General features: G+C 39.1%; 1 protein-coding gene across 11 annotated transcripts in view; it reads left to right on the forward strand.

The window, feature by feature from the left end:
* dennd4a (DENN/MADD domain containing 4A) overlaps window positions 1-23,072 on the forward strand; it is a 174,729-nt gene that overhangs the window by 82,962 nt on the left and 68,695 nt on the right. For all 11 annotated transcript variants that reach the window (XM_059639348.1, XM_059639350.1, XM_059639351.1 and 8 more), the window contains exons 6-13: window positions 887-1,128; window positions 3,440-3,506; window positions 3,883-3,941; window positions 5,738-5,882; window positions 10,608-10,783; window positions 11,754-11,854; window positions 13,987-14,205; window positions 14,747-14,892. In XM_059639348.1, the coding sequence (XP_059495331.1) occupies window positions 887-1,128; window positions 3,440-3,506; window positions 3,883-3,941; window positions 5,738-5,882; window positions 10,608-10,783; window positions 11,754-11,854; window positions 13,987-14,205; window positions 14,747-14,892 (1,155 nt within the window). The remainder of the gene's footprint in view (window positions 1-886; window positions 1,129-3,439; window positions 3,507-3,882; window positions 3,942-5,737; window positions 5,883-10,607; window positions 10,784-11,753; window positions 11,855-13,986; window positions 14,206-14,746; window positions 14,893-23,072) is intronic.

A 23,072-nucleotide genomic window follows, 5' to 3' on the forward strand; every position in this document is an offset into this window, starting at 1 on the left:
ATATCGATCACTATGGTACCACAATAGTCACTGCCTGCCATCCAGAATAAAAGACCCATTTATTCCTATGTTTTGTTTCCTGTCGGCTTTCCAATTTTCTATAGAGAGAAATATGAGCAGTTACTTTACTTTCAATTTCCTCCACAAAGAAATCTGAACAGGCATGATTGGTATAGAGTATACTGCTGTATGAATACAGAGTGTATCAGACCAACATGGAATAATGGATAAAAATAAAAAGACTCACTGGTGGTTGAGCTTGTCCTGGTATTGAGCTTGTATCTTGTGTCACAATATTTACAATCCCCAATCTATCCCAACTAATAGTGATTTAAATTTGAGAGTGGCAAAATCCCCAGAAAACCTAGACTAATCATAAAATTGTTACAAGGAGGCCATATGGAATGTCCTGTCTTTGCCAGCATTCTAAAAGAGCAAACGTTCAGGAAATAAATCTGGAACATTCCTGTCTGACCCCCTTTAGATAATCAGAATTAATCCAGGAAACACATCCCACTTTGCCGGATATTTGCAAATTCAACCCCTTTAATAATCATTATATTGTAAGTTTTTAAAAATTTATTCGTTTGTGGGATGTGAGCATTGCTGGCTGACCAGCATTTATTGCCTGTCCCTAGTTTGCCAAAACAAAATTCTCAAAACTCGCTAATAAAATTAAAAACAAGGCATTGTTCCTGTACCCACGTTCTGATGTGTAAATTATATGATGCAGTGTTGGGTGCACACAAACTAATTTCAGATTTATTCTCGTAGTTATTCAATGGAATTGTTTCTGCTTTCATCACCACAACATACCAGATTGGCAATTGCCACTAGTGTTGTTCTGCTATGTAATGGTTCAAACACCCTTCCTCATTGTTTCTAGGTTTATGGTGCAGCTATTCAGTTCTATGAAGCTCTTCCTCAAGAGAATCTAACAGACAAGCAACGATCCCAATTAGGGCTGGTCAGTGCTGCTGACCGAAAACCCATCCTCTCAAAAACAGCTCACACCAGCAAATGCATCTGCCTTCTGTCACATTGGCCGTTCTTCGAAGCTTTTCGAAAATTTCTCACATTTTTGTACCGTTATTCAATCTCTGGGCCTCACGCACTACCCATTGAGAAGTAAGTTCCATGTAAAAAATTAATTCTTCCTGATTCTGCTAGAACTGATGGTGCACGTTGAATGTTCCCAGGCATTACTCCTGATTGTTAGTTTACCTCACTTGGGCTGTGGTGATGGTTCACCTGACTGGGGAGGGGAAGATCAGAGTTCCCACTGCCGCTGTTGTTTAGTAAGTCATGCTGCAAACGCACATTGTTATTGGTGGGTGATGCCACCACCACCACCAAACATTGGCATTTGCATTGTTGTCATTGGCATTTAAGAATTAAGACCAAACTGGCCAAAGTATTAGAGGGTGCGGTGCGTTGCAAGCTGTAAGTCAGTGAGGTTTAGATGCCTTTAAAATACAAGTTAAATGGGCAAGATTTTTTAAAAATAGAGACAGCATTCAACCTCACACTACAGGGTGATTCCAAATTCTGGGTTATTAATGCTGGGCCAGCTGAAGTAAAACAGCTCCGCGCTGACAAAAGAGGGTCACAGATGGAACCCTGCATTTTTTTTCTCCCTATCCTCCTGTTTTCATAGTAAGAAAAGATTTGGATGCTGTAAAACTTTGTGAAGTTTAGAAAATGCCTCTTATTGGTGAATGTGTTGTAACTGCTTCAGCATAATTATATAATATAGTGTAGATAGTTTTCAGAATAAATAATACATCTCCCATTTGCTAATGTTTTCCTACCTTGGCTGTCAGTATGTTGAAATATAATAATGATTTCAAGTCTGCATGATGTATGCAGTCCATGGAAGTTTCTGTTCTCTGACCTAAGGTGGGATAAAATGGAGGATATGCCAGCAATTGTATGCTGGAGTGGCTATCTGCCTCACATCTAAGCCAAGGTTGGTAGGGAGATTTCAACAAAATTTTGCTGATGCAAACAATCACAATTGGAGTGCTTGTGTTTGTTTATTTATTCCTCCACTTTCCTCCCTGTTCTCCTCCTTAACTGTGATTATAAATGTAAGCTCTGCTAATGTTATGCTGTTCACTTCGGTGTCAGCTGTCAATAGATGTGTATCATATTAAGCTCTATCTTGTCATTATTTTAATGTTAATAGAATAATGATTTAATACATTGGCAAAGATCAAAAAAGATACAACCCTTACCTTAAAGGTTTTGTTTAAAAAAAGTCACAAAATAATATAATAAAATGTGAGGCTGGATGAACACAGCAGGCCTAGCAGCATCTCAGGAGCACAAAAGCTGACGTTTCGGTCCTAGACCCTTCATCAGAGAGGGGGATGGGGTGAGGGTTCTGGAATAAATAGGGAGAGGGGGGAGGCGGACCGAAGATGGAGAGAAAACAAGACAGGTGGAGAGGAGAGTATAGGTGGGGAGGTAGGCAGGGGATAGGTCAGTGCAGGGAAGACGGACAGGTCAAGGAGGTGGGATGAGGTTAGTAGGTAGGAGATGAAGGTGCGGCTTGGGGTGGGAGGAAGGGATGGGTGAGAGGAAGAACAGATTAGGGAGGCAGAGACAGGTTGGACTGGTTTTGGGATGCAGTGGGTGGAGGGGAAGAGCTGGGCTGGTTGTGTGGTGCAGTGGGGGGAGGGGATGAAATGGGCCGGTTTTGGGATGCGGTGGGGGAAGGAGAGATTTTGAAACTGGTGAAGTCCACATTGATACCATTGGGCTGCAGGGTTCCCAAGCGAAATATGAGTTGCTGTTCCTGCAACCTTCGGGTGGCATCATTGTGGCACTGCAGGAGGCCCATGATGGACATGTCATCTATAGAATGGGAGGGGGAATGGAAATGGTTTGTGACTGGGAGGTGCAGTTGTTTATTGCGAACCGAGCGGAGGTGTTCTGCAAAGCGGTCCCCAAGCCTCCGCTTGGTTTCCCCACTGTAGAGGAAGCCACACCGGGTACAATGGATACAGTATACCACATTGGCAGATGTGCAGGTGAACCTCTGCTTAATATGCAAAGTCATCTTGGGGCCTGGGATGGGGGTGAGGGAGGAGGTGTGGGGGCAAGTGTAGCATTTCCTGCGGTTGCAGGGGAAGGTGCCGGGTGTGGTGGGGTTGGAGGGCAGTGTGGGGCGAACAAGGGAGAGAGCGGTCTCTCCAGAAAGCAGACAAGGGTGGGATGGAAAAATGTCTTGGGTGGTGGGGTTGGATTGTAGCTGGTGGAAGTGTCGGAGGATGATGCGTTGTATCCGGAGGTTGGTGGGGTGGTGTGTGAGAACGAGGGGGATCCTCTATGGGCGTATAATATGATTGAATTGGATGGACTTGTAGCTAAAAGGTGATGGTGAATACCAGTGTTTTCTCCATGTATTCAACATACTTAAACTTCTATTTTGCAGGCACATCAGTCATTTCATGCATAATGTCCCATTTCCGTCTCCTCAAAGACCTAGGATTCTTGTGCAGGTGGGTGTCAGTTTTTTTTTGTTTGCTGTTCACAGCAACAATGCAATACTCTTCGATGTCTTCTGCTGTCTGGATTTCAGCAGGAGCATATTTCCATTTGACAAGCTGCCCCAAAAATCATCCTGAACATTTATAATATGATAGTGCATCTGAAATGGTAAAGTTCAATGGATAAAACAAATTCCATAGAATATTGTGTTATTAAAATAATATTAGCAAAAGAATGAAAAGTGAGTGATTCTGAATTTAAAATAGTTAAAATTTGAAATGCAATGAATTTATATTATAGAGAGAAGCTTTTCTTAATGTGAATTAAGAAAAATTAATTCATATTAGATTAAAATTCAGCAGATTCTATCTTCTTGTTTGTTATTAGCAATCACCGCATGACTATCTGATGCTTTGCCAACCTGTATCATCGCCATTACCTTTGAGGCAAGTACAGATTTAATTACTTTAAGTCATATTTGAAGTAAAAATTGTATCCTCTGTTTACACTGTCCCCCTCAGTACTCCCAAGTAAGCAAGAACTGGTAGAAATTGCAGTCCTATGAACAAGACAGTTTAATAATTGTAGGTTTCCTTCCCTGAAAAGCAAGAGTATACTATTGGATTATAAACAAACCGATAGTACACTGATTCCAACCATTTTGAGAAACTGAATTCAAACACTCCAATCTCCACGGTGGAGTTTGAACGGCTATTCTTGGATTTAGTTCATTATTAATTTATTGATTTTTCAAAGTTTTGTTTCTGGTCTTTGCTCTTATGCCAGTGTGATAACCCCAAAACGTGTGAGTAAACTTGTGTACACTAGTATACCTACAACAAGATGACAGAGTAGCACTGTTAGTTACAGAAAATCTAATATTCAGTTGTCTGCACCTGTGCAATAACTAAAATTGTAATATAAATGAAACTGCATTCTCTTACACAAATGTACATCTCTAAAGCAGATGGCTTTACAGTGCTCTCTGATTAAATGTGTAGCTTCCTATGCCAAAAAGATTTTGCATCCACTATTTTAATCAGTTCTACTGATTAAGTAAGCAAAATGCAAGAACACAATGACCAAAATCGAGAATAAATGAGTTCAAATGTGAAACAAACAAAAAATGTAAGAACAAAGCTTTGTGCTTTCACTTTGTCACAAGAGCCTTGACTGAATTACAACTATGCAATTCATTCCTAGCATCAGTTCCTTATGTCGTCCAAGGTATGATGCATTTATAACCAGAGAGCATTGCTGTTGCTTCTTCCCTTTCATCTTTTGATGTCAAGTACTTAGTTGAAAAGTAACCATCTTGTGGTTTCAGTCCCAAACTGGCAACTATGCAGTTTCCTCTAGGCTTTGACAGATCTCTGCTAGCTATTTTCAACTATATTTCAAAAAGGCAGCATTTTGGATTGCAAATTAAATTATCTAAATGACATGATTCTGTACCATATTGAAATTGATTAATTATGATTACAGATAGAGCTGAAACCTGTACTTACATTTCATGCAACGTATTGTTTGTAAATGATGAGGGCATTTTATGAATTTTCATATTGAAGGAATTAATTGCAATAAAGCCACTTGAATTTCATATTTTAAACAGTGAAATATTATTTCTTGAAATTCATTACAGAATGTTTTCTTTCAAAGAAATGTCAAACGGGGGTAGTTATTCAAAAATTGAAGTTTGAATTATCACAGTTGTCTTGTAAACTGTACTAAGTGTTCACTCAAATTAATGTTCTTGTGAAATGTTTTTGAAGATTCACTTTATTAATCATTTTAAGATTGTTTTATGCACAATGTTATAGCTTATATTTCCAAACATCCAAGCTCATGAATTTCATTGTGCCACATACTCCTCTGTTAAGTACAGGTTGTCGAGTGACAGGGAAGGGTTCAGTTCCCTGCTACCACTTGAACAATAAGTTAATGAAAACAATTCTGTTTTCAAAATTATTGGAAGGTATTTTCCTTGTGGGCAAGTCAATTCTTGTTGCTTTTAGGAGTCACTCTATATTGTTTGAGTGAGTGCCATAGAATCAGCTCATCTGCTACAATAACTGCTTTGAAATGGTCTGCAGAGCAGAGGGCATTTAGAGAATGCATGTAATACTTCAGTAAAAGGCATAAATTAGGCCGTCCAGACATATATTTTAGTCAGGCAATCAAAGTGAAAAGTAATCAGTGCATTACTTCACTGAATTGAAATGCCTGTCCATTTTCCTTTCAGTGGTGGCAGTTTCACTACTTTGTTGCAGAACCTGGGCCCAGAGAAAGCAATAAGTCTGCTATTGTATGCACTGACTGAACACAAGATTCTTATTCACTCTCTCCGACCGGCCGTCTTAACTAGTGTGGCTGAAGCGCTCGTTTCTGTGAGTATTAAGCTCACTCAAACTTTTGAGAGATTTCTTCATGGAGCTTTGCAAAAATGTAGTAGTTTGGTTTATATATTTATGCATAGATATTTTTTGTTCCTTGGAACACTGATCTTAATTTAGTTTCATCTTGGTTAAAACACTCCATTCAAGATTAGCCTTTTAATGTGAATTTGTGTGAATTTTCATTTAATTCTGCTTATCATTAATTGTATGTCTCAAACACTCAGATATTCAGAAAATTCATTGTGTTTGAAATTGGCAAGGAGAATTACTGTTGCAGTCATTAGATTATTAAATCAATTCATGTAATGCCAGCATTTTGCTGTGAGTCACTGCAGACCACCTGAAAATAGGATCTATGTTGGCGTTTTTTTAGGGGCATTGAGGTCAGTTCTAGCATTCTGGCCTCTAGCATCCACTGAGCAAATGGAGCACAGACTAGAAATCACATCCAGGACCTTTTGGTCTGTTTCTGCTCAGGTGAATTCTGACTTTATAACTGAGCCATTGAGGAGTTTTTAGAACACAGAACAATGCAGCCCAGTACAGGCCTTTCGGCCCACAATGCTATGCCAAACTTTTACCCTAAACCAAAGGTCTATCTAACCTCCATCCCTACCTTATACTAGCATCCATATTCCTATCTAATAGCCGCTTAAATGCCCCAAATGCGGCCGATTCCACTACCCTCTCCGGTAATGCATTCTGTGCCCCTATCACTCTCTGCGTAAAGAACCTACCTCTGATATCTCCCCTATATCTACCTCCACTCACTTTAAAACTAAGCCCCCTTGTAATAGCTACCTCCACCCTAGGAAAAAGTCTCTGGCTGTCCACTCTATCTATACCTCTGATCATTTTGTACACATCTATCAAGTCACCTCTCATCCTTCGTCGTTCTAAAGAGAAAAGCCCTAGCTCTCTCAGCCTTTCCTCATAAGACTTTCCCTCCATTCCAGGCAACATCCTGGTAAATCTCCTCAGCACCTTCTCCAACACTTCCACATCTTTCCTGTAATGAGGAGACCAGAACTGGACACAATACTCCAGATGTAGCCAAACCAGGGTTTTGTATAACTGGAGCATAACTGCGTGGCTCTTGAACTCAGTCCTTCTATTAATGAAAGCTAACATACCATACGCCTTCTTAACAACTCTATCCACCTGGCTGGCAGCTTTCAGGGAACTATGGACATGAATCCCAAGGTCCCTCTGTTCCTCCATACTGCCAAGAATCTTTCTGTTAATTTTGAAAGCAGACTACAGGGTTGTCCTTCCAAAATGAATCACCTCGCTGTTTTCAGGGTTAAACTCCATCTGCCGCTTCTCAGCCCAGCTCTCCATCCTATCAACGTCCCTTTGTAACCTAAAACAGCCCTCCACACTGTCCACAACACGACCCATCTTCATATCGTCCGTGAACTTACTAATCCACCCTTCCACTCCTTCATCCAAATCATTTACAACAATCATAAATAGAAGAGGACCCAGAACAGATCCTTGTGGTACATGACTTGTAACTGAGCACCATGTTGAACATTTTCCATCCACTACCACCCTTTGTCTCCTAAGGGTCAGCCAATTCTGAATCCAATCTGCCACATTTCCCCCTATCCAATGCCACCCTACCTTCTGTATGAGCCTATCATGGGGAACCTTATCAAACACCTTACTTAAATCTATGTATACCACATCCACTGCTGTACCTTTATCCACATGCTTGGTCGCCTCTTCCAAGAATTTAATAAGGTTTGTGAGGCATGATCTACCTCTCAAATCCATGCTGACTATCACAAATCACACTGTGCCTATCCAAGTGATCATAAATCCTATTTCTCAGAACCCTTTCCAATAATTGGCCCACCACTGAAGTAAGACTAACTGGCCTGTAATTTTGTTTTTGGACAAGGGAATGACGTTTGCCATTCTCCAGTCCTCCTGCTCTATACCCGTTGTCAGTGAGGATGAAAAGGCCCTGCAATCGCTTCCCTCACTTCCCATAGAATCCTTGGAAAAATCCCATCAGGCCTGGGGGATTTATCTATCTTCAGGTTCTTCAAAATTCCTCATACATCTTCCTTACTGACATCCACCCCCTTTAGCCTACCAGTCTGTTTCACACTGTCCTCCCCTACAACTGGGTCCCTCTCAGTTGTGGATGCCGAAGAAAAGTATTCATTAAGGACCTCTCCCATCTCTTTAGGCTCCGTGCACAAATTCCCTTTGCAATCCTTGTTTGGCCCTACCCTTTCTCTGATCATTCTTATTCTCACATACGTGTAAAAAGCCTCAGAGTTTTCCTTGACCCTATCTGCCAAGGTTTTCCCAGGCCCCCTTGTAGCTCTCCTGAGCAATACACCTTTCCGTTGGTGTTTCTAATTGTAAAACAACAGCTATTTTTCTACCACCATGACCAGGTGCTTCCTATTAGCTACAGTCTTTCCCTTAAAAGCCACAATAACAATAATGAAAAATATAATAAGTTGACATGAACTGTCATAGAATCTGTAATTCTCGTCTCTCAGTTGTGAAATCAGTTTGCATTTTGTGGTGTGCAGGAAGTATCTAGGTTTACTGACGCCTAACAATTCAGTAACATTCATTGGGTGGCGGGGGGGATGGCGATAGAAATAAAGTGCATTTCATTACTGACAAATGCTTGATCCTATTGAAAAATTGATAGTTTAATCATATATCATGAAAATGAAATGGAAGAGAGTAATAACCTGCTGGATTTTAAATATTTGGACATTGTGTGGACCTTGGGAGGATTGTGGAATGATCTGATTGAATTTTTAAACTCTTTAAAGATTTTTTTTTTTGCTTTTACATTTTTGATAAATTTGCCAAACCATTTAATTGTGCCTTTAGAGCTTTCCTGTAAGAATGATTGATTGGTGGTTTGGGACGCTTGCATTGCTTCAGATGGCTCATAACACTGATGAAAAAGGAGATTTATTATGCAGTTGTAAGCATGTTGGCTGAAAAGATTCAGAACTTTTCCCTACAGTCCATGATCGTGTTGTTTGGAAATAAGTTTACAGTCTGGAGAGTCTAGCACAATTCCTTGTGAAAATGTTAGAGCCTTGCTTTTTTCCCTTAGATTTATTTGAGAAGTTGGTTTTAAAAAAAAATCCTGTAGTCATAAGATTGAGGATCTCCCAGAGAGAAATTGCTGAGGCTGACAGTGCAAAACAGCCAAATAAACATGTGCACAGTTGAAATAATATCACCAAAGAACGCCTCGATTTTCACCATTGATGTTAATTTAACTGGTGCAATCAACTTCAGCATTTCTATTCAGCTGGTCTGCTGTTGCCAGAAAATCATTACTGAAATAAAAATACTGGCTTGAAACGGAATAAAAAATGAGAAAAAAAACTTTGGAACTAATCATGTCTTTAAAAGTAATAAAATGTGAGGCTGGATGAACACAGCAGGCCAAGCAGCATCTCCTGAGATGCTGCTTGGCCTGCTGTGTTCATCCAGCCTCACATTTTATTATCTTGGAATCTCCATCATCTGCAGTTCCCATTATCTCTGATGTCTTTAAAAGTACATTGTTTTAGAAGTTTGAGGGTAGCTCTTAATCTTTAAATTGAAAAGATATCTGTTCAGTGTATGAAATTCTAAATCATAGCAATACAGAAACAGGCGATAACAACCTCCTTTATATAACATTAGCTTCTTGAGCCATTCAGAGGAATAAAGGAGTGCCAGCTTTATTAAAGAATTGCTTTAAATATTTAATGATAGCTTTCGCACCAATAACAATGTTGGTAATTTAGTGGTATGGTTAAGCTGTAATGAAGAAGAACCCATGAATTTTTTGTTGGGAATGGGCGAGGGAATTATGTGTATCCATAGAAGTAGTTTCAGTCAACCACATTGAATTTTTTTTTATACTGCAAATAATATTATTACAATCAATTAAAAAGCCTTGAAGAAAATTTTGCATGCAACAGAGACTCTATGGACCCATAAAGAATGTTGAGGTGCAGCTAGAAAAGATTTTGTATACCAGGATGAAGGTCTAACTTGAGTGTTGGCAGAATTGCCATTGGCCCTTGGTGAGATATTTTGACATGGCTTCTTTGAATGCTGGAACTTTGTAGAATCTGCAAGTTCTAATTGAGGTCGTAATATCTGAAAAAATCATAAATTAGAGGGATCAAACATAATGTGGAAAGTTATTTCAAACTGAACTTGTAAAAACTTTGCAGCTGGTTTTTATTACTGCCTTGAGTTTATAAATGAAGTCCATGTTTTATATAGGTTGTAAGAATGCAACTGTACCTCTTAACTTGTATCGGCTAAATTGAAGAAATTTTTTTATGTAAGGTTACTGGACGTGGTCAATCATTCTAAACCTGTCCTTAGATGTGTGTTGACTTTTTGACTAGATCATATAATGCTTTCTGGGAAATATTCTAGCGAAGAAACATTAGTTTTCAATCCTAAATTTTTCTGCTCACAAAATACAAAATAGAGTTTTAGCATAAAGCTGTACTTGCAGGAGCAAAATAATTTTTGTTTTGTAGATTTCCAAAGTTAGAGGACCTGGTTACTTTCAGTCATATTAGGGGAATGTTGAAAAAAAAACGTTGAGATCCTTGGCAATTACTTAACCTTAGCTGAGCCAATTACAGCAGTTGATTGAAAGCAAGTGGATATTTAAGAGAAAGTATGTTGACTTTATTGTGACTTTTTTGTATGCAGATGATATTTCCATTCCATTGGCCGTGTCCATACATTCCTCTCTGTCCATTGGCTCTGGCAGATGTCCTTAGTGCCCCTTGTCCTTTCATCGTAGGAGTTGACTCTCGCTACTTTGACCTGTATGATCCTCCAAGTGATGTAAGCTGTGTGGACCTGGACACTAACACCATCTCTCAGTAAGATGTTAATTGCATTACAATTAGAGCATAAAGTGAATTTATGAATAACAATTGCTTGCAAACAAAAAAACTGCATCAGAAGAATTCCATATTTTGAATAGGCGTGTCTCACAATAAGTTGGACTTTTTGAGCAATAACTAAACGATATGTAGGAAATAAATTAGGGAGTTGCGATCTTGTGAGATCTTCTACTGAGGCTGGGAAATATTGGACCAGGGCTTGCAGGTGTACTTTTTTATATACATAAGTGTCTAGGTTCAGATTTATCATGGAAATTCCTTTACAAGATTTAACAAGGTCTCCTTCTATCCCTCCCTAAGGTGGTATCATAACACCTTTGCATTTGTAACTTTGCTGTCTGCAGATATTTTCTAATCGACCTATTCATAGATATCGTGCACCTCTGCAATAGGTGGGACTTGAACTGCTTGTTCAGAGATAGGGATGCTATGGTGGATTCATAAGAATCCTTAAACAAGGAGGGCAGGGATTAAATGTTCACAAACATTTGGAATTGTAGTGTGACACATGTGCATTGTTTGTCTAAAATTATTATTATTGGGCCCCAAATCATTTTGACTAGACCGTTTCCTCAGGAAGGTGACCTGTTCTTTGTTCTAGCCATAGTTTACTTTATAAACAAGTAACTTGAATGATGCTGATAGTGGTCTGTATTACAGTAGTGAGGGAGAATTTTGGATTAATGCATGAAATAGGAAGCTACAATACCTGTCAATGTTATTTGATGGCTCAAAAGTCTCCAGCTAGCAACTGAGTCATCAGTGTGTGTACTGAATTACAATTTAGAGCAACTTCTTGTTTTGTTAAAACTCAAGGTTATACAGGGTACTTGCTACATAATTTTGATTTTGCTGATAGTAACAGCAATATTGCGATTCGTAATTCTAAGTTCAGATGCCGTATTTGAGCTCAAGAATAGAATTTAATATAATATTGTTTTTTCAGAACTGATGATAGAAAAAACCTGACGTGGAAACTGCTTCCTAAGAAAGCTTGTAAAAATCTGATCAACTCTTTGAGTAGCATTTATGAGCAGCTTGCAGAGAGTAAGTATGTTTTTATCTATCAAGTATTGTAATTTATTCATGATTTCAAAAAATTCCTTTTTGATCTATTCCTGTTAGTGCGAAGGGCAAGACTGGTAGGTGTAGGGAATGTTGGATTACTAGAGAAATTGAGGCTCTGGTAAAGGAAAAAAAAAGGAGGCATATGTCAGGTATGGACAGCTACGATCAAGTGAATCCCCAAAGGAGGATAAGAGCAGTGGGAGTATACTTAAGAGGGAAGCTAAGAGGACAAAAAGGAGACCTCAGATACTTTCGGTAAATTGGTTAAAGAGAATCCAGAGAGGCTCTACAAATATGTTAAGGGGGAAAGAGAAACTAGGGAAAGAGTAGGGCCGCTTAAAAATCAACAAGGTTATTTATGTGTGGAACCACAAGAGATGAGTGAGGTTCTAAATGAGTATTTCCTAAAAGTATTTACTGTAGAGAAGGATATAGAAGCTAGAGAGCTTGGGGAAATAAATAGTGAAATTTGTCCATATTAAGAAGAGAAGGTACTGGATGTTTTAAAATGCACAAAGATGGATAAGTGCCCAGGATCTGATCAGGTGTATCCCAAAACAATGTGGGAAGCCAGGGAAGAGATTGCTGGGCCCCTCACTGAGATATTTTTATCATTGATAGCCAAAGGTAAGGCGGCAGAAGACTGGACGTTGGCCAATGTGGTGCCATTATTTAAGAAAGGTGATAAGGAAAAGCCAGGGAGCTGTAGACCGGTGAAGCCTGATGTAAGCAATGGGCAGGTTGTTGGAGGGGATTCTGAGGGACAAGAGTTACATTTATTTGGAAAAGCAATGACTGATTAGGGAGAGTCAAAATGGCTTTCTGCATGGGAAATCATGTCTCATTAACCTGATTGAGTTTTTTGAAGAAGTAATGAAGAAGAGTGAAGGCAGAGCGGTAAACGTAGTTTGTGTGGACTTCAGCAAGGTATTTGTTAAGTTCCACATGGTAGATTGGTTAGCAAGGCCAGATCAAATGGAATCTAGAGGGAATCCATAGGTTTAAGGTGAGAGGGGAAAGATTTAAAAAGGGACCTAAAGGGCAACTTTTTCACACAGGGTAGAGCATGTATAGAGTGAGTTGTCAGACGAAATGGTGGAGATGGGTACAATTACGACTCTTAAAAGGCATTTGGATGTGTATACAAATAACAAGGGTTTAGAGGGATACGGGCTAAATGCTGGCAAATGGGAGAAGATCAGTTTAGGAAATCTGGTCGGTTTGGACGAGTTGGAGTGACGGGTCTGTTTCTGTGTTTGTATAATTCGATTATCAGAATTTCCAATTCCGTTCATATCACTGCACCAGTGTAAAACTTAACATCTGTGTTTAACAGTGACTACATGTTGCAAAATGACTTCAATATATTGCACATAAAATAGGTTCAGTTCTCTACAAAATTCCTTTCATAGATTTGGTAAAGGGAAGTGGGAGACAGCGCTGAGTGTCCCCAATTTTGTTTCCCTGATTTGTGCTCTGCTGATGTTAGCTGGAATAATATATGGAGCCCCACAATTACTTTCTTTCCCAGAAGTAGGAAGGCAAGGTTTAAATGTCCAGGGAAACTTGCTGCAAAATCTGCACATACGACTGTCCAATTAGTTAAGTGTTTAAAAGAGGCTGTGATTCCCTAATTCTGCTGATGTTAGTTGTTTCCTGTCCCCTCTTTTCTCTGACTGTATTTCCTTCCACTTTATTCATAGCTAAACTGCATGCGAAGGACTCAGAGTGTAAAGTGGGGTGCTGAGCAGTTAATCAAAAGAAATGGGTGGGAACATGTGTGAGAGACCCTGAACACATGACAGTCGTATAACAGGATCAGATGTAATTCCATCCACTGCAAAGAAATTTCTAACACTGGTTATCGACACTTGAAAATGAAAAATGACAGCTTAGGAAAGAGACAATGCTTCTTTCTGCCCATCAGTCAAGCCTGGTTGTCAGGGGAGGAAGTGAAGAATAAAACCTGCAAAATCAAGTTTTTCTTTCAAAATTAACAAAGTCATTTTAAATTAACCTTAAAGAAAAATCAGCTGTTTACTACAATACAGTTGAGAATTTTCATATTGCAGTAATCATTTAAAATTAAAACTAAATTTATTCTCTTACAGTGCACCAAAGACCCAGAGATGAAGCTTTAATGGACTTAACAATAAATGATCATGATTTTAACTTTGGTAAGAAGATGCAGGTACTGGAGATAGAGATACAAGAAGCTTTCCTGCGATTCATGGCTTTAATACTGAAGGGTTATAGAACTTATCTTCAACCCATCACAGAGGCTCCCTCTGAGAAAGCAACGGATGCAAGCTCACTGTTTGATCTTCAAGGTGATTAAAAATAGTTAAAAATAGTTAGAAAACTTATATTTGTAGATTCAAATTGGCAATTAATAAGTTTGGCTCCTTAATAAAGTATTTAACACTGCATTACAGATTGCTTAAACTCAAACACACTAATTACAAGTATTTTAACACAGTTTAAATTGTTCTATAATATCAAACTGGTGATTAAATTCCAAATTATGTAAGGAATGTCTTTTTCCTTTGGTGAATTTCGTATTGACATCCAAATCACACATCATGGTATAAAAGCTGTGATAAAGACAAAATTTATTTTTGTCACTTGTGTTTAGCAATTGGCCTTGAAATTTTGGAAAAACTTTTCCAAGGAATTAATAAGACTAAAAGTTACTATGGTTGAATTACTTGTTCTGCTAGATCATTTTGCGATTCTGTCTCTCAAAAGTTATTAATTAATCAAAAGGAGACTGTCAGTCTCGTAAGGTTTCCACCAATGTTTTGGGATCACATTCCATTGAGAGGAATTTTTTTTTATATAAGTTTAGTGATTTCATGCTAACCTTTATAGGTTTCCTCAAGAGTCGGGACCGTTCTCACCAGAAGTTTTACTCATTGATGACTAAAACACAGATGTTTATTCGATTCATTGAGGAGTGTTCCTTTGTGAGTGACAAGGATGCAAGTCTGGCTTTCTTTGACGATTGTGTGGACAAAGTAAGTCTAAAGTCAACCTGTCAGTTTTCTAGTTGTTTTCATTCAGATGGAAAAGCTGTTTAAATGTTTGTAAATTAAGTTTCAGTCAGTTTATAAATTATCTAAGTTTTATGGACAAAGAGAAGAAACTAGCTTCTTATGGGCCGGACTCTAAAATTAAAAGTGCTTGGACACTCCTGGATCCAGTTTTAATTTTTAATAAAACAAAAATTGCTGGAAATACTGAGCATGTCACGCAGCAGGAGGAGAGAAATGAGAGTTAATGTTTCAAGTGCAGGTGACCTTTCACCAAGATGGAAAAAAAGTAGAAATGTCAATTTTTAGTAAAAGGATGCTTAGGGCCAGGAAGAATAAAGGGAAATGTTTTTTGTAAGGTGAAGGCAGGAGAGATTATTAATAGATTTCAATTCCATCAGGAAACTTATCAATTAATTTTGAATTGAAAGTTAATTCCTATTGGCCATGAAACTAACATCGCTTGTTTCAAAAAAAACCCATCTAATTTACTAATATGCTTTAGAGGAGGAAATCTACTGCCCTTACCTGATGTGGTCTACATATTACTTCAGACACTCAGCATTATTTTTGACTGTGAAATGGCTGAATAGGGTTAGGTAATAAATACTTGTTATGCTAGTGATGTCAGCATCCCGTGAAAGAATTTTTAAAAACGCTTGTGAACCGAACATTAGTGTTCTACAATGTTCTTACCTGGTTTTCATTTGGCCTCGCCAATGTGTTTGCATAACTGAAATGGGAAATTAGGAGGATGTGGAGGCCACAAGGCCTTTGAGCCTGCTACACATTTTGTAAGATCCTCGCTGATCTGATTATTGTACATTTCCACTAGCCCTGATAACCTTTCACCTTAAGAAAGGTGAAATGCTTCTTAAGAAATTAGAGGAAAGAGCATCAAGAACAGTGAATACAGTATATTAAATTGAAAAAAAAAATTGCGAATCAATACCTGTTTCAACTGGAAGGGGTCATTGGGACCTTGGATGACGAGAATGGAGGAGTTAAAGTTGTTACCTTTTCGTGAAAATGCAGAGGATATATCATAGGAAAAGGGTGTTAGTAGTGAATGAAGTATGATCTAGGGTGTCGTCATCCTTTCAAAATGCTGAAAGAGGAGTGGTAAGGAAAGGGTTTTTTTGAATGATAGTATTCTGCTAAAGCTGGTAAAATTGGCAGAGGATGTTAAACATGGAGGCTGGTGAGGTGGAAGCTGAGGATACGGAAACCCCTATCTTGATTTTTGGAGGGAAAAGGGGAAGTAAGACCCTGCACATGGCCCAGATTTGGATTCAGTGGACGGTCCTGTCAAATAGGTGGGGATCCTCTATGGATGAGACACTCTTTGAATAAACCCTAACCCTATCACAGGTGAAGAAACTTCACATCCTAACAGTCCTAAATGATTGACCCTTAAGCTGAAGCAGTGTTTCTTTGTTTCACATTCCCCAGTTATGGGAAACAACCTGTTGGTATCCATCTACTCCATTTTCTTAGAAAAAGTTGAGACATATTTTGATAGGTGCTCAAAATCATGAGGGTTTTAGAGAGAAACAGTTCCCAATGATGGAAAAATTGAGAAACAGAGGACACTTATTTACGGCCATCAGCAAAAGAAGCAGTGGCGATGGAAAAGCTTTTTTTTTTGGAATGAGTGGTACTTCTTTACCACCAGCTGCACCTTCAGCTTCACACTTACCTTCAGCAATTGGTGCACAAGGACACCCAGATCCCACTGCAGACACCCCTCTCCCAATTTACAGCCATTCATGTAGTGATCTGCTACCTTGTTTTTGCTTCCAAAGTGAATAAGCTTACATTTATCCAAATTATACTGCATCTGCCATTGATTTGCCTACTCACCTAACTTGTCCAGATCATCCTGAAAGATCTTGCATCGTCGTCACAGTTTACCCTCACACCCAACTTGGTATTATCTGCAAACTTTGAGATGTTACATTTTGATCCCTCATCCAAATCATTAATACATATTGTGAAAAGCTGGGTCCCTGCATCAATCCCTGAGGAACGCCACTAGTTATTGCCAGCCAATTTGAAAAGGACCTATTAATTCCTACTCTTAATTTCCTATCTGCCAACCAGTTTCCTATTCATCTCAATACACTTGCTCCAGTCCCATGCACTTTAATCTTGCACAATAATTCCTCGTGCGCGACTTTGTCGAACACTTTCTGAAAGTCCAAATATACCACATTGACTGGCTCTCCCTCGTCAACTCTACTAGTTAAATCTTCATAGAATTCCGATAGATTTGTCAAACGTAATTTCCCCTTATAAGTCCATGCTGACTCTGTGTGATCCTGCCATTGCTTTCTAAACACTCTGTTATAAAATCATTGACCATGGATTTGAGAAATTTCTCTAGTACCGATATTTGGCTTACTGGTCTATAATTCCCTGTTTTGCTCTTTGTTGCTCTCCCTTCATCGCTTACAGTAGAGTTCAATTATAGAATACCCATTCGTGGAATCATGATTGCCACCTTGTATCTCAGTACACAATGCCATGGTGCAGCAATTCATTATTCTGTCAGCAATAACTCTTCCTTTACTGGATTACTTTTAATGTAAAAAATAATGTTTACTGTTTTAAGGTTGCAGATATATCCTTGCAATTAAGATGGTAAGTCTGTTTTCATTGGGTCAGATGCCACTTGAATAAACAGCTAGTGACAGATCTAAAGGTTTTAGAGTCGATATGTAGCTTGGGTTGTGGGTGTTAAGGTTGGGTGGCTCGTTGAGCTGGTTTGTTGTTCTGCGAACATTTCATTATCATGTTTGGTAGCATCCTCAGTGCAGCCTCTGAAGCGTCGGTGTGTGTGATCTCAATCCACGTGGATAAGGAGAACGACCACTTCGACTGGGACAACACCAAGATCCTGGGACAGGCAGAGACAAGCATGAGAATTCCTGGAAGCATGGCACTCCACGAAACAGGCTATTAATAAACACATTGAACTCGACCCCATATACATTCCACTACGGAGGAAACCCGGAACTGAGGCAATCCATCGCCATGGACCCCAGAGTTCAAAAACCAGGCACGAAAACACACCAACGCTTCATCAGAAGCTGCACTGAGGATGTTACCAAGCACAGTAATGAAATGTCTACAGAACAACAAACCAGCTCGGTGAGCCAACTAACCTCAACAGCGACAGATCTCATCAGCGCATACTCCTCGGAAATCAACCAGCTTGTTTTGAGAAGGAGAAGCAAGCATTTTTTAAGGTTACATTGCAACCAGAAAGAACCTTTTCTCCCACTCTGGAACAAAATCACAACTCACATCGAATAAATGCTCCCATCAATGCTTCTCAAGAAAGGAGTATTGTCTTGTCTCATCCTGCACTTTGCAAATGCTGTATCTCAATTCTATCCTTAGATTCTGCAGTACGAAGCTTTTGCTAATAAAAATGCAAACCAACTAGATAATTTGCTCAGTGGGCTGAGTTGGTGGGCTCGACTTAGCAAATGCACTATGGTAACTGGCCCCAGATATGTGCCCTTCTGGTATGTAGGCCTTCATTATGAGAGGTTTTGAGTACAGGCGAAGGGACATGTTATAGTTATACAGGGCCTTGGTAAGGCCATGCCTAGAGTATTGTGTGCAGTTTTGGTCTCCTGTTTCTGAGGAAGGGTGCTCTTTTTCTCAAGGAAGTGCCACAAAAGCTCACCAGGCTGATTCCAGGGAGGGTAGGACTGATGTATGACGGGAGCTTGACTGACTAGGTTGGGATTGTTTTCACTGGAGCTCAGATGAATGGAGGGGATCTCATTGAGACTTATGACATTCTAACAGGCCTAGACAGGATAGATGCAGGGAGAATGTTCCCGACCGTGGGCGTGTCCAGAACCAGGGGTCACAGTCTGAGGATTCAGGGTAGACCATTTACGATGGCGATGAGGAGACATTTTTTCACCCAAAGAGTGGTGAGCCTGTGGAATTCATTACCATAGGAAGTAGTTGATGCCAAAACATTGTTGCATTCAAGAGGTAGTTAGATATTAGCAGTTGGGGCAAATGGGATCAAAGGAGAAAGCAGGATTAGGCTATTGAGTTGGACGTTCAGCCATGAATGTGATGAATGGCAGAGCAGGCTTGAAGGGCCGAATGGCCACCTCCTGCTCCAATTTTATGTCTTTCTATGCTCGGTTATAAGGATGGATATGAATTTGATGGTGAGGTTATGCTGAATCTTCAGTTGAATCTAGATTGGAAATAGCAAAAGTTTGGTAACTGATTATTATTCTTCTTTGAGATGTCATTGAGTGTAATGCCCTGTAAGCAAGGGAGAAATTTCTGTTCTAAACAGGCGAAGTTCTAGTATTCATATCACGAGCCTTTCATGCCTATTAGCAGGAATGATGCAGAAAAAGTACTCATTAAACTTGAACTATCTGATGGATTTATTTACTTAATCACCAGCCAGCAGATCAGGTGTGCAACTCACTTGTTCAATAAATTATTTATTTTCATGTCTTTCCAGGGTTTGGAACTGGTTCAATTTTTTTATTTATACTCTGAAAGACATTTCACTTTGTGAGGGAATGCATTCAGCCAGCAGGTTTTCCTTCTCCTGTACTCAAAACCTCTCATAATGAAGGCCTACATACCAGAAGGGCAGATATCTGGGGCCAGTTACCATAGTGCATTTGCTAAGTCGAGCCCACCAACTCAGCCCACAAGTGGAAAATGATGTGACATTTTTGTATTCTCCTAGCAATCATTTATTTATACCAACTGATTCATCAGCCTACCCCATATGGTCTTGTGAATATACATGTACATTCATTTCCCAATCCAAAAGCAATATAATCTTCTGGATTAGGTGAAAAAACATTTACATATCCGTCTGAATCATTATTTGGTCTAGTTACTGTTCAATTTTAAGCCACTCATCAAGTCCTTTTCAACAGCATCTTCCAAACTTGTGACTGCTACCACTTCACATGGACAAGGGCAGAAAATGCAGAAGAACGACACCTACAATTTCCTTTCCAAGCCCCACACCATCCTGATTTGGAAAACAAGCTTTGTCTGTCTAATTTTCATCATAAGGCAATCCACTCATTGCAGGTATCAATAGAATTTTAAAAAACCCTGAACTACCTGCAGTGTATTTGCATCCTTCCTTAAATAAGGAGACCAACACTGCACACCATATTTCAAAATGTAGTTTCACCTTGCCCTGTATAACTGAAGCACAACATCATTACTTCTGTGTTCAATTCCTCTTGTAATAAAGGAATAACATTGCATTAGCTGCCTTAATTACTTCCTGGGTCTACACACTAACTTTTTGTGACTCATGCACTTCAGAATTCTGCAATCATTCTCTCTTTAAGTAATACTCTGCTTTATTTTATCCTTTTACTGAAGTAAACAACTTCATTTTCTCCTACAGTGTACTCCATCTGCCAGATTTTGAATTAGCGGTAACAACTGTTTTTTTAAGAGCAAACAGTTATAGTGATCAGCTGTAATAGACACCAGTTTGAATTTTTCATTGCTCGTTTCAGACAACAGCATTTATATTCCGTTTCTTTATTCCTTGCCGCCCTCCAATTTGTCATGAATAAAATTGAACAGTGAAATTGCCTAGGGTGATTTCACATACAGGGTTCTGTCTCAATTGCAAAACCAGGCACCAACAATTTTCCTTCTTTATCACTTATTGATAGCTTGATCAGTATTGCAACTTTATTGGGACTTGATTTCATGATCTTGTCCTGTATGGGGATGCCACAATTGAGCCAAGGCCGCACTGCCCTGCTAATCTAGGTCATTGAAGCCCAATAGAGGAATCAGCGTAAAGCTCTGCTACTGAAATGTTTAAGTTACAAATTAAACCAGACAAAAGTTATAAGCACTATCTGCTAGCATTTTTTAATTGCTTGGTGGGCTGAGCTGATGGGCTAGGCCAAGTGCATGCACCATGGTAACTGGCCCCAGATATCTGCCCTTCTCCCTGTGTCGATTCCTACCTCTGCCCCCCCCCCCCCCCCCCCCCCCAACCCCGACTGCTGTCCATGGGAGGGAAGTTGGTGCGGAGGAAGAAGCAAGGGAGGGGAGGTTTGTGGAATGACTTTGAAGGACAGAGGGAGTCATGACGGGGAGAGGTGACAGCATGGGGGTGGAAGCTCCTTGGTGAGGAATGGCCTAGAAGGTGTGGAATAGGGGATAGGATGAGGTTGGTATAGTAAGAAAAGGGAGGATGGATTATGATGTGGTGATATGAGAAGGATAAAAGGTATTAATTTGTCATGAGAGGGATGTGATGGGAAAGTATAAATAGCATGGGTAGTAAATTTTAGGAAGTGTTATTATAAGAAAGAAACTGACCTCAATTCAAATGTTTTAAGTCCCTGCTAGTTGTAGGATCAAGTTAAGATTAATTTTGCCAATAGTTTGGATGGTCAAGACCATGGATGGCTGTCTCATGCAGACTGCAGAAGTGAAATATTTGCTTAGTAAAAATATACAATCAGCAGGGTTGTAGTAAAGATACTCCAGTTAGTGTTAAAACTATAATAAAAATAGAACATGCTGAAGAAACCCAGTAGGTCTGACAGCATCTGTGAACAGAAACAAAATTATTGCTTAAAGTCCTTTTCAGAACTTTGGAGTTATAAGGTTGGAAAGGTTTTGATTTACTTTCCAATATTCTGACTGCTGGAAGTACAGCGGTGTTTAATCCTATCCACTTCAATTATGCTACAGTTTCCATTCTGCAGTCAAGTGAAAGAATTAATTGTTTGGCTGATGCACATTATATGAAATATAACTGCTGGCCTTTAAAACATGTAATCTTGCTTGATTGAACTTAAGAAGCAGATGTGTTACGTCCTTTCCAAAGTTATTGCAATTTAAAAGCTAAATGAAGGTGCAGTCAGACTGAGCCAGTTATTCCACCAAATATGAGGGACATGAGCAAAAGAATTACATAAGCAACTGATGCACCGTTTCCTCCAGATATTATAGTCAGCACATTTCCTGTTTAAATTTGATTGTTTTCTTGAAGTGAACCATGTGTTGTTTTTCAAAGCTAAAAGAGTGAATGGTGACCTCTTCCTAGAACCCTGCTTCGGGTATCATTCTTGGGTCACTGGTGAAGACCCAAGCCACCACCTATGAAAATGTTTTATTCTTGCCTCACATTTGCTGCTTTTGCAAATTATTTTAAGTCTGTGTCCTCTCATTAATGATCGTTTTATGAGTAGAAACAATTTCCTGTCTACTCTGTCCAGATCCTTTCATCATTTGGAAAACTCCTGTCAAACGTCCTTTTTAGCCTTCTCTCCAAAGGAACAGTCCAAACTTCTCCAATCTGTCTTCACTGAACTTGCTCATCACTTCTACCACTCACGTAAACTGGAACCATTGTGCTCTTGTCCATATGAACGTGTAATAGGAGGTGATATATGGACAAGGAGATATTCATAGGATGAATTCACTCACTGGTTTATGCTAATTATTGCTGAAATATGTTTAACACATATATTAGTTCAAGTTAGATTCCTGAATCCGGAAATCAGCCTTCGTTCATTGGTGTAATTTATTTTCTCAACTATTGTTATTTACTTGGATGTAGTTTTCATCTTAAGGAACACTACCTGAAATTTCTGAATGGAGTTTTCTGTATTCTGTATTAAAAGGAAGTGAAGTGTTCTTACTATTCTCCTCCTCAAACTACTTTACCTAATTGCAGTGTTCATAATGTCTGAATCCAAAAATTTAATTTCTAATAGAAAACAGGAGAATATCCATTATTCATCATTCTGTGACTTGGTTATATGGTAGGTTGTTAATTATCAAGAAATGAAAAATTATCATTCCTTAAATAACACACCTTCATTTTCTGTTGTGAAAAAGAAACATTTTGAATGGTCTCATTAAATTTGTTTTCCCATATATTTGATGGTTGCATCATTTACCTTATAACACTTGCAAGTCAACAATTTAAAAACATTACTAACCTATTTGGAGTTAATCCAGTAAAATGTTAATTTACATGGAAATCTGTAATTTGTGCAAAGTGCTGATGCTTACTTTCCATTCACTATTCAGATAAATTCATTCTCTCCCTCTATCTAGCCTTTGTTTCCTCTCAGGCAAGATTCTTGGGGAAAAGTAGGTCACTT

The sequence above is a fragment of the Stegostoma tigrinum genome, chromosome 33 (assembly GCF_030684315.1).
Source record: "Stegostoma tigrinum isolate sSteTig4 chromosome 33, sSteTig4.hap1, whole genome shotgun sequence".
NCBI classification, from domain to species: Eukaryota; Metazoa; Chordata; class Chondrichthyes; order Orectolobiformes; family Stegostomatidae; genus Stegostoma; species Stegostoma tigrinum.